This window comes from Corvus kubaryi, unplaced genomic scaffold (genome assembly GCF_017639235.1).
Source record: "Corvus kubaryi isolate FWS band 111438036 unplaced genomic scaffold, C.kubaryi_AGA036_p1.0 68, whole genome shotgun sequence".
Classification (NCBI taxonomy): Eukaryota; Metazoa; Chordata; class Aves; order Passeriformes; family Corvidae; genus Corvus; species Corvus kubaryi.
The window spans coordinates 15,035,237-15,047,689 of record NW_024582056.1 but is presented as its reverse complement, the minus strand read 5'-3'; the positions used below and the strand labels follow the sequence as shown (position 1 = coordinate 15,047,689).

Below are 12,453 nucleotides of genomic sequence, written 5' to 3'. Positions count from 1 at the left end.
ATAACTATGAAAATGAATTACTACAGTTCCACCTAAAGATTAATTTCAATATTTTACCTAATTATTTTTTTACATATAAACAAAGACATTGTAACAGGATTATGAAGCTCAAAAGCCGCATAAAGTTTTGAAAATATAGGTAGTAATAGTTATTGCACTCAATCTTTGTGAGGTAATTAAGAACAGCATCAACTTACTCATCCATAAAAACCAATTATTTCTTTAGGAATGTGACATCTTAATCTGTATCACCATTTATTCTGCAAGAGTAAGGTTTTAGCTAAACATCCACTTCAAAATGTGGTTCAACATCTCAATCTGATACATTTTAGACTGGAATACTGCTACCCTGTAGAAATTCTTACACCTTCCAAAAATTACCATAATCTCTCAGCCCAGGTTTTTTGGTTTAATGTTTCTAGGGAGCTGTTTTTCTTGTGTTTTTGTTGGGGTCTTTTCTTGCTTTGTTGCATGCTTTTTATTGTGACCATCAATTACATTTTTCAGATTCAGCATTTCATCAGACCTAATAGCTAAATGTCACAGAAAGCAAAATATTTGGGTGGACTAATATATTCTTCACAACATGAGTAAATAATGTCAATAAGCAGTCACAATCTCCTGTTTGGAGCAACACAATGACAATCTTTCACTGGCACTTCCCTTATTTTTCTTGTTGTTGGAACAGAGAAACACAGAAATGACATCAAGACAAAATACAGAGAGAAAGCTATCAGAAGTTGAGAGCATTTTCCACCTGTGAACAAACACAAATACATTCTGTTTAAACTCATACAAAATCAGCATAGAATCTACTAGTTTTCAGTACTGCTGTAAGAAATGACCCACAACATTTTTGTAAGACAAAAACTAAATTAACTTTCAAATGCATCCCCAACTTCCTTATGTAAACAAGTGACAGAAAGTTTTCATTCTCACAATTGTGCTATTTGCAAAGTCTAAGTGGGAAAAAATACAGTACATAAGCAGGAAAAGAATGGCAGAGATCCCTGCCAGACTCCATTGCCTCCAACAGATTCTGAATCAAGCCCAGAATGAACAGCACCATCAAGAGGGAAAAGGTCTGTCATGGGGCTCACCCAGACAAAATGTCTTGAGATAGAGTGTCTAGAAGGAATGCAGAAACATTAGCGCTGAAGCCATTTGTCAGAAGTACTTTAAAACAATCCCTGCTGAACAAAAGTCTTGAAAACATATTCCCTGAAGAAATTTTAATTTCTCACAGCATAATGTCTAAAGAAACTCATGCTCTGCATTTTAGGATTGTGTTACCTTGTGGGCTACAATGAAGGCCTGTTAAGATACATCCATAAAGAGAGCTTGAGCAATTATATGGTAATTTAAACAGATCAGCTGCTTGACAATTCTTGCTTGCTCTGTGAAATCTCAAGGAAGCCAAGGAAAGGAGCTTCACCTGTCACTGACACCTTAAAGCAGCCAGCCCACCTAAAAAACCTCCACATCACCACCCTACACAATTAAGCATCCACTAAGTAATTTGTGTTGGAAGCAAGAGAAAAAAACCAAAACAGCTAAGCAACCCAACAAGCAAGTGAGCCATGAACACATTCCAGACTTGAAAAGAAATGTCATTTTCCTACATGCTCCTACTGACCCTTTTGCTGGCTGCAACACCTTCTGCAGGACCAGCCTCATTACTTGGCCAGATGTTCATCCTGGCTCTTCCAAAACCAGCCCCCATACAAAAGCAATCTGATTCTCCTGAATCCCACAGCTATTCCCAAGGATGCAAATGGCAGCAGGTAAAATTGTGTAGACAGGAAAGCAGTCCAATCCCCATACATGTTTTGCTCAGTTAGCCCTCCAGAGTACGAGGACAGGTGTTGGCTTTTCTCCTTCCCTAGACAAAAGTTTTGATTCTGCTGGAGTGGACAGCAACTACCACATTCAGTAACAGAAGAGCATTCATTTGAAATTGCACAAGTACATATGTTTCTTATACAGGTTATTTACAGATACACATTATAAACCTCCAGCAACTGCCACCATTCTCTTCTTTCCTCTTGAAAAAAGTCCTTAATGTTTTCCACTATGCTCATCCAATCCCTCAGAGAAAAAACAAATTCCTACAGCCTCTCAAAACAATCAAAACTTTCAGGATTTTGCTTTCTGCTTGTTTTGTTTTATTTACAAGTCTCCTTTCAACAGTGTTAAAAAAAAAATCTTCATCATCTTTCCCGGGACGAACAGGAACTTTTGGCAAAAAAGATGCTGAAAACAGCCAGATTACAGGACATTCTAGTCAATTTGAATAGGAGTTTCCACAGCTGAGGTTCTAAAATTTTAAAAATATCCACCTACTAAAGCTTTCACTCTGAGTTCAGCAAGCTTCAGTGACCCTGATGAGCACAGCAGCTTTGTCATGGCAGAAAGGCAGGTCCTGAGGTAGCCTAATCTCAGAAAATTAAAAGCTCTGAAGATTAAGAGCAGGACCTTGAAATGACCCAGACAGAAAAAGAGAGAGACTAAATGGTTTCTGCAGGCAGTCCCTCCCAGACAGCGGGCTGCTGCTAAGCTCCCAAGGTCTGCAGCCAGAAGCTCCAGCTCAGGAGTGCTCCAGCTCAGGAGTGCTCCAGCTCAGTGCTTTGGTCTCAGAACTCCAAGATGCAAAACTGGAGTTTAAGTTGCTAGAAAGACAGGACTGAGGACAGCATTACTGACCTCATTTGATACCCTATGTGTAGAATATTCAGTTTTTCTGAATAACATCATGTAAGTTGCATTTACCCTGAAGTAACAGTGCTAAGTCCTACAGAGGAGCTTATCCCACACACTTCCAAAGTTCTGGTTGTTCTTGTTTATATTCTCTTCTCTCACAAAATATGGACAAAAATAAGATGCAGAAATCCATCTGAATCCTCGCCAGTACAAAACTCCAGTTCCATGGAGCAGCAGTTCCACATTTTTTGGTTTGGTTTTTTTCCTAGGACAGCCACCACTGAGAAAATTAGAATCATATTTCAGGAACAATTCGTATCATTGATTTTACATGCCCAAAAGGAGCATGAAAATAAAACAAGGTGGATATTGCCATTTCAAGAGCAAAGTCTGGCAGGAAAAGCACCAAGTGGTCTCTCACTTGCCAAATTGCTTGGCAGTACCAAATTGCTACTGTGGGGTATCAAAACTAGCAAAGTTAAAATTACCAAAATTATCATTGAGACACCAATGGAAGGGAAAAAAAGTGACAAACTCAAAACATATTGCTACAAAACAAAAAAAAATTTCCTTCATATTACTTGTTTTCAACTCATCATAAAATTACCTGGAAATAGGAACTTGCTGTTCTTTGCAGTGATTTTTATCACCTCTGCATAAAACTGAAGACCATATCAGCTTCTACACTCAACACTCCTATTGCATAGGGAAGGAAGCTCAGTTCAGCTTGTATTGGCTACTCTGTCTATTGAAGATCTCTCTTTTAAGTGGTTTCTAATAGAACAGTTTTTATCTTGCAATGGTTGCAAAACATGCCCCAAATCCGTATGCGTGAATAAGACATACACAAATGCACACACGTGAGTATCTGGAACATATTATTTAAAATTCTTCTCCACATAAAATCATCTTCAGAGGCAGAGTTTAAATTTGTAAGACATATTCATCAAAGGCAAGACAGCGATCAGAAAAAGTGGAGAAGGAGTATAAGCACAAGGGCTGTATCTCCTACTGTTAACAAACTCTGACCAATTCAAAATTCAGTTAATTATTAGGTAGAAGTTCTTCACCCAGAGGGTGTTTGGGCACTGATACAGGTTCCCCAGGGCAGTGGTCACAGCACCAACCTGACAGAGTTCCAGAAGCGTTTGGACACTGCTCTCAGGCACATGGTGTGACTTTTGGGGTGTCCTGCGCAGGGGCAGGAGTTGGACTCGATGATCCTGATGTGTTCTCTTCTAACTCAGCATGTTCTGTGATTCTATGAATTTCCTTCTGACACAGCTGCATTTCTCACATGTGAAGTCCATGCCAAAACGCACCCATAAAATAATCGCAACTATCCAGGCCAGTATAGTAACCAGAAAGACAAGAATAGATCTACTTTTTCTGTTCATTTTACATCTTAACTAAGACAATTGCCTGAAAGGTCCAGAAAAGGAAATTTCTTCAAAAAGGAAGTTGTCTATGTGCATTGACACAAACACACACTGATGCTAACTTCTGCTTTCACTTTCAGTTCTCTTAAGAAGTGACTATGGAAAGCTGTGTCATAGCAATCCGTGTGTGCCAGCAAGAACTGAGTGAGAGAAAAAAAGCAAGAGAGGAGAATATTCAAAAAACGACATGCACCTCCATCCCTTGGGCTGGCTTAATCAATTCCAGGAGTAAAAAAAGAAATCAATAAAGGTCTTTACTTCAAAAATATAAATGGAGAACTTAAATATCAAGGCAAAATAAATTGAGTTTATAACTTGAGGAACATCATCCCAATATAAGCCTCTACATGATTATTATCATGAGAAAGATCTCAGTGTTCTCTGAACAAACCATCCTCATTTATCAAGTTTCAAAGAACTATAAAATCTTATTAGACTAATCAAGATATTCATATTCATAGATTTCTTTACAGTATGTCGTCATCTTTTAAAGAAACTGTAAGAGTGAACGTAGAGCGAGAAGTCATAAAACTCTTAATCATACAAAGGGGGAACATACGGGCACAGAAAGGAAAGATTCTTATCTTTTCTGTTCTTATGCTGACCTGAACATATGAAGTTAACCACATGCTTATTTAAAAATGTTTAGTAAACCTTTACTTACCCAGCATCCTCCTGGAAGCCTTCTAATTCATCTCTTTGTTCTGCTAGGGTGGATTCTAGATCCAGATAGGTACCATTATGAGACAATTGCAGGGTGCAGTCATCAAGCTGTAGAACAAAATTCAGAGTGTTAGATTAGAGCAGTCATTCTCTCTAACATACCTCTGACGTTGCCTTCCCATTTTCCAGGTCCCCAGACAACATCTCCCTAAAACAAACTTTATGTTGGGAGCAGATAAGAAAAAAGAGTACTGTTTGGCAATTTATGCAATTCCAGATCCATGTTCCCTAGACCATACTTGCTCACAAGAGTATCAACACAACTAAAAAACAGAGAAATTTATTTGAACATACAGAAGAAGATGAGAGGGGTTTAGCACAGTGCCTTTAAAATGCAATACAGAAAGAGAAGTTAATTTCAACGTGTATCTAGGATATAAATGACTGCTCTCCATTGTTACAGTACAGTCATTAAGTAGAGTTTCTGAGCCTCTGGATGAAGATAGAAGGAAGAAGGAGCTGTTTTGTGAGCTACTGAATGGCTCCTATGAGGACAGATACAGCCAAGGGACAATGCAAAACATGGCAGACAAGCATAGGGGTCCTGCAGTGAGGGCGAGAACAGTCAACCAAGTCACAGATTTTTCTGGTATTCTGCTTTTAGGACCAGGCACTAACTGGCCCCGGAGGGTGCAGGGGAACATTCCTGGGCACTGGGTGGGGGAGGACTGGAAACCTGTGCCAGCTTCCTACAGAGGTACTGAGGTAACAAAGGACCAGACCTGAGTGCAGAAACCTGCCTGCAATGATGCTTAAGAGGATGGGAGGTAACAATTAATAAACTATCTTTTTTTCTCTCCTGTATTCTCTCATCTTCAAGTTTTCCAATAATTGTTCCAGCTGTTGTTACAAAGAGCCAGATTTGATGAAAGTTAGAAAAGAAATTTTCTGGGGTTTTATTTGCAGGGTGCTCATCACAGTAGAAGATCTAGGAAGAATCATTCCAAAACTCTGGCTAACCCATTCACCAGGAATACAAAATAATTACTGGATCGAGAGGGATAACTAAAGAAGCTGGGAGAAGAGCTAGAAAGGAACATGAGCTCTTCTCTCACCATGACATAACTCAGTGTCAAATAACAAAGAATGAGTAAAAAAGCCTTCCCAGGGCAGGGGAACAAGACAACATTTACCAAGGGGCAGGTGAATGTACAGGGTTGTCCTGACTCACCACTAGGGAGGTAAGTGACCATCTGCTCAGAGAATCCAGCCCAGAAGCATAAAAAAAGACATCAGTGAGTCCAGTTGAACACACTTCTGGGACCTTCATGTGCAGCACTGCACTGGGGGTCCTTTTGTGACTGGTCCCAAGTTCACAAATGTTGTAACATCCAGACATGTTGTGCTACTAGACACAAAATCCAGTCTGACAGCCAAACAGAACAGAGAATCATTAAGGCTGGAAAAGACCTCTGTGATCATCAAGTCTCACTGTTAACCCAGTGCCACCATGTTAACCACCAAAGCATGTTCCTCCATGCCACATCCACATGCCTTTTGAACACTGCAGGGATGGTGATTCCACCACTTCCCTGGGGAGCCTGTTCCAATACCTGGGCACCCTTTCAGTGAAGAAATTTTTCCTAACATCCAATCCAAACCTCTGCAGGATCAACTTGAGGCCATTTCCTCTTGTCATAGAATCATAGCATGGTTTGGTTGGAAGGGACCTTAAACATCACCTACCTCCAACCCCCTATGTCATAGTTTTCCTGCTGCACAATGGGTTTCAGTTCCTCCTGTTTGCTGCCTATGCTGCATGCATATGTGTAGATGCATTTCATTTGGGCGATCAATCCTCCTGCCTTTTCAGGGGAAGAAGCTCCAATTCCTGCATGAGCATTCGCAGGTGCTTCTGCATTTTCTAGCACATCAATAACCCTTGGCGCTGCATGGATCTCCACCCCCTTCCACTAACGAGACAGCAGACCAAAGGACCTCACTAACACACTGTCTCTCAAACAGTGGCCTTGTGCCTCCAGGTCTGTCTTCAGTGATCATGATTTTATCCCCTCACCCCTTCAAATCTTGTTTAAAGCTCTCTCAGTGAGTGAGACCTGCTAACTCCTGTGTAAAGTCCCTTTCCCCCTCCAAGACACACATACCCTGTCTCCTGATGGCAGGCCAAGTGTCATGATCAAAGAACCCAAAATGAAGACATTTCATTTCTCCGGATTTCGCAAAAACAAACTGACAGGTTCATTGCATGCCTCTGTCTACCAAAAAGCAACCATGGCAATGTTGGTGTAACCAACATCCCTGCTGCAAAGGCAACTTTGAGAAGAGTCGAGTATCTAACACCATACTTCATGCCAATCTTCTGCCACAGGTGGCAGCCAGTGACTCTCTGAAGGGGTAAGCAGGGGTCTGAAACAGCCAGTGACTCAAGGAAAGGAAATTACCACCCTTTATCACTTCCGTGGATTTTTCTTTCTGCTCTTTTTAACACTTAGAAAGAAAATCAATTAAAATCTATCCTTGATGAATTACCTCTTTTAATTTCCCATCAAAGTTTTGACTCCCAGGACCTGTTCAGGATAAGCATAATAAGCAGCTGCTCATCTTATCTGGCAGTCAATACCTAAACTTAGTGACCCAGTTTCCTGCCACTGATTCACATACAATAAAAGAAGACAAATAGTGTATTCTGGATTAGCTGCATTGGAAATAATGTAGAAAAGCTCGTTTATAACTAGAGTGCGACTTTTGGATTAGTCCACACCACTATGCTTTGTACTGTTTGCACCTTGAAAGGAAAGTTCAGCCTCTGGAAAAAGGGTAGAGAGAGGAGGTCAAGCTGTTTTTCAAACTTGTTCCGGTTTTTTTGCTTTTCTTTTTTGGATTTTTCCCTGGTGAAGGAGTAAGCCATTAAATAAGGTGACATAAGATTTTACTCTGATTCCTGGGGATTAAAGAAAGCAAAGAACCTGCAAGTGCAACCCTCTAATATTAAAAATACAACAGTATTGCTACTCTGTCTCTTTCCAGTTATAAAGGATATTATTAACCTATATTAATTCAAAATACACTCTTTAGAGAAGAAGGACTAAATACTACTCTGGGAAACTTTTTTGAAGTAGTTCAGGGTATGTAATGAAATGCTAATTTATTCAAAGTAATGCCAAAAGGCAAACTACTAATTAGATAAATGTTGTGCTGTCTCTATGGAGATTAGGATATTTGCCCACAATTTCCATTTATACTGCATAATTAAGGAAAAGAAGTTGTGCTTTACTAATATCTTGTGACTTTAGTATACAAAAAGTACTATGGGAACAGGAAGTCCTTTATGGACAAAAAAAATAAGAATAGTACATTGTACCTATGTTCATCTCATTTTCATAGTTTCAGCTGAACATGGTATTCATTTGTGCTTTAAGGCACTGTACATTGCATGCTGTATTTGTTAATAAGAGTTATGGTAATGAGAGAAATGGTAGTATCTTTTATTTCCACTACTTAATGCTGAGTCTTGCCAAAAAGTTGGGGTTTTTTTCTTCCCTTTCGTGTGTACACACAAAGATGGAAGCGATCAAAACAACACTTTTAAAGTTAAGGTAAGTATTAAGGCAATCAACTCTTAAAATCTTCCTTATATAGGATCACTTTGCTACTCTGCCTCCAAGTTTCACTTGCACACATATTTTACAGGCAGAATACAAAAAGAGAAGCCACTTCATTAATTATTTTTAATTAGTAAATTGCCTGCATTTTTCAACACAAAGGACAGCTGATGTTCTCTCATTAGTGCTTATTAGTAACAATTCAGGATGTTGGTCCCTCCCCTCTGCTCAACGTTAATCCCAACGTTTATCTGCTACACATCACTTCTCCTCTCTCTGGAGACTGTCACAAATAGCCCCATCTAGTTCATTCATTACATGCTTCTCCCACTGATCATAATTCATATTGAAATCCTTATTAAAAACCATCTTCTCTTAGGAAAATCAAAAGGCAGAACTCACACAAACAATCTTTAAAAAAACATTTAACTGAGCTGTTTTACATCATCATGAATGAGACTGATATTCAGCTTTTTAGAAATTATTTTATTTATTTAACCTTTTTCTTCATAATTTTCTTTAACCGTTCAGTATTCCTTACTAGTCCCAAAATTCTGATTTGCATTTTGTTGTTATTAAACTGCATAATTCATTTACACTACTACCAAAAGGTGAGATTCACCAACACCTTTTCAAAATCTTACAAAGCTGTTTGTTCTAAAAATCTCTAACCCATCCCTTCAAATTGTTTATCATTTTTTGCACCACACTTTACGGTATTGCCAAGAAGAGCCAAAAGGTCGATACAAGTCATTCAAATGGAACTCATCCTGTAGGCCTTACAGCAATTTTCCATACTTCCCTATAGTCACATTAAAAGAATACTACAGGTATCATGGAACCATAAACAGAAATACGCACCATCAAATGGGATAAAAACAATGCTACTTCTCTGAGTCAAACAGAGGGTTACTCCATCACCAATCTTCTGCAAGATTTTAAGTTTTTTGATTAAAGCATAAGCATTAAATGATATCACAAAGCCATACAAAAACCTATGTGTTCATTTCAATTACATTCTTATCTTCTCAAATGAACAGTTTCTTTGGAAAACATCCATGGTATATTTTTGAATCCCTATGGAAATTTTTGAAATCTCTCGTCTCTACAAAGAGTGGGACTACCTAGGAGTAGTCTCATTCACAAAAGAGAAGAAACAAAAACATATGTAACAGTCAACAAAAAAAGTGCTTTAGTCAGAATCACCAGCTGTGCATAGTCAGACCTATCCACTGGGTTTACATGAAGGAAGCCATGAGAATAAGGCTGTCTTCATGCAGGTCTTCCTCATTAAAAATGTAACTGATGTGCTAGTTATCATCTTCAGTTTCATACTGAAATGTTAAGATCTGTACTCTGTCATGACAAGATCAGTATCAAGAAGTAGTAGTTGCTTAGGTGCTGATTCACTGATTTATAGCTGTCTGTTTGGACAAGATAAGAACCTGGAAAAAGCTTCTTAAGCAGCACTGACCTCACTAGCTACTCATGGATTTTCCATAACTGACCAGAAACAGTGAGACAACCAGACGCTTGTGTACAACAGCCTGAAATGCAAGTAGAGCAACTAAATTAAACCACTCTTTCTGTAATAAAAGCTCTAGAAGAACAGAGGGATGTTTTAACTTTTTCAGATCGTAGCTGCTATCCACACGGTGGTAACTGATCCACACCACACATACACTACTACAGTACCTATGCTGCAACCAAAACTGGCACAAATGGAAAACCGTGAAAGCACCATGCACACAAACCTAAACACCACCATCCCAACAGTTCCATATATATATGGATATATATTATGCATGCATTTTAGATATTTTTCCCTGCAGTTTTAAAAAAAAGCAACAATTGCCTGAATTTGACAGACACATTCAGACACATCCAAAACAGCTGACGAGGAAGTACATTAAAAGACCATAAGGTTACAAACAATATTTAGACTTATATATTTATATCTACACTTGTTAAAGTTTCACTTAGAGAAGTTGAGCACAATTCATTATGCAAAAGCAAACAAACATTTGATAAAAAGTTTAAATATGAGAATATTTAAAAGCAGAGCTTCCTACTCCTTCACCTTTTGCCATTTCCCCCATTACAGAGTGAAACTGTACCACACAAAAGGATACGGGTGTCCTGGCTTCAATTATAACCAGGAACAAGCATAACAAGGTCAGAGCTGCAGAGCTTGATCCTGGCCCTGACTCAAGGGTCACTCCCACCTCACCAGCACATGGAGAGCCCTCAGCAGCAACACACCCATCTGCAAAGTGAATACATACAGGTTGGAGAAAGCTAAGCAACCCACTCATGCAAGTGCTCCTTATAAGCTACCAGTAAATTAACAACATAGGGCAGAAGCTCAGTTTATCATCTTCTGCCTCAAGTAACCAAATCTGGCTAGTAGTGGCTAGTCCCTCGACCTGTGGGGCCAAAATAATTCATATTACAAGACTATCAAGCTTAAGAAGACTCCAAATAGATCGATAGTAGTACACCGGTGATGATTTTTCTTCTCAAGCACTGACCAACAGAAAGAGGTAGCATCCATTTTTCTTCATAAAGAAATCCTTGTTGCCGTGCAACAGGAAAGCTCATATTTTCTTTGAATTTCACAGTTGAAGTACATCACCAAAAGGAGCAAAGAACAGCAGGGGAAAAAAGAAGAGCAGCACGAAAAGGTGATGATCAGCCAGTTAGCTGATGCCAATAAATGACTGCTGCCACTTCCAGAAACTAACTGAAGTAAGAGAAATAACAGTAAATTTAAAAAAAAAAAAAAAAAAAAGTGCATTCAATCATTGTTTTCATCTACTGCCTTTAGCTTCTTACAATCCAAGAGAAATACCAAGAAACCAAGGGTGAGGCATGTGAGGAGAGAAGAACAGAGCAACTGCCATGTCCACGCACTGAGGACTGCAGTGTGCTCCTCCTCACGCACCCTTGCAAGGCTCCACGCACACACCAGTCTCCTCACTCAAGAAGCCCACTGGGTACATAATTCAATGCAAAGGCAACACACATTTTACAGTGCCAAGAGAAACTCCTACAAATCTGCTTTCTCTTCCTCCAGAAGGCTTTGATAAATTACTATACATCCAAAGTGGGCTTTCCTCGGGTTTAATATCTCTGTCCCATGGCAGCAGTAGGTTGGCAGAGGTTAAGTGGGGGGAAATGGCGGATGCACCCTCCTGTCTTTTCAAAAAGGCACAGCAGACCCACAAGCCATTCTCCTCTTCCCTGTTTATTCAAAGACCACAGAGTTGTATTTTTTCAAACAATCATGAGAAATGCTCTTTTCTTACCTCCCAACTCCCTGCCCTGAGAATCCATTCAGAAGAACGTATTTTGAACAGATCTCTCTAAATGGCATGACCAGCAGGTCGAGTGAGGTGATTCTCTACCTGTGCCTATCTCAGACCCCAGCTGGAGTACTGCATCTAGTTCTGGGGTACTCAGCCTAAGAGAGATGTGGACCTATCGCAGGATTCCAGAGGAAGGCCATGAAGATGGTCAGAGGGCTGGAGCACTTCTCCTATGAAGACAGGCTGAGAGAGCTGGAGTTGTTCACCTTGGAGAAGAGAAGGCTTCAGGGAGACCTCACTGAGGCCTCCCAGTATTAAAGAGTGGTTGTAAATAAAAGGGAGAGCAACTTTTTTTATGAGTGGATCGTGAAAGGACAAGGGGGAAGAGTTTTAAACTAAATGAGGACAGATTTAAATTAGATATTAGGAAGGAATTCTTCACTCAGAGTAGTGAGGCACTCTAACAGAGAAGCTGTAGATGTGCCATCCATCAAAATGTTCAAGGCAGGTTGGATGGCCTTAAACAACCTAATCTAGTGGGTGGTGTTGCTGCCTATGGCAAGGGGTTGGAACTAGATGATCTTTAAGATCTCTTCTAACCCAAACTAATCTATGATAAATGCAAAGAAAGTGTTACCAAGTCGGCAGCCAGTGTGTGCCAAGAATAGCCAAGTATCCTCTTTATATTACCTTGTATTTAAATAAAAGTAAGCACCCTTC

At 39.6% G+C, this 12,453-nt stretch overlaps 1 protein-coding gene across 15 annotated transcripts in view; it reads right to left on the bottom strand.

The window, feature by feature from the left end:
• FHOD3 (formin homology 2 domain containing 3) overlaps nt 1–12,453 on the bottom strand; it is a 377,539-nt gene that overhangs the window by 332,207 nt on the left and 32,879 nt on the right. For all 15 annotated transcript variants that reach the window (XM_042048634.1, XM_042048643.1, XM_042048636.1 and 12 more), the window contains exon 2: nt 4,804–4,910. In XM_042048634.1, the coding sequence (XP_041904568.1) occupies nt 4,804–4,910 (107 nt within the window). The remainder of the gene's footprint in view (nt 1–4,803; nt 4,911–12,453) is intronic.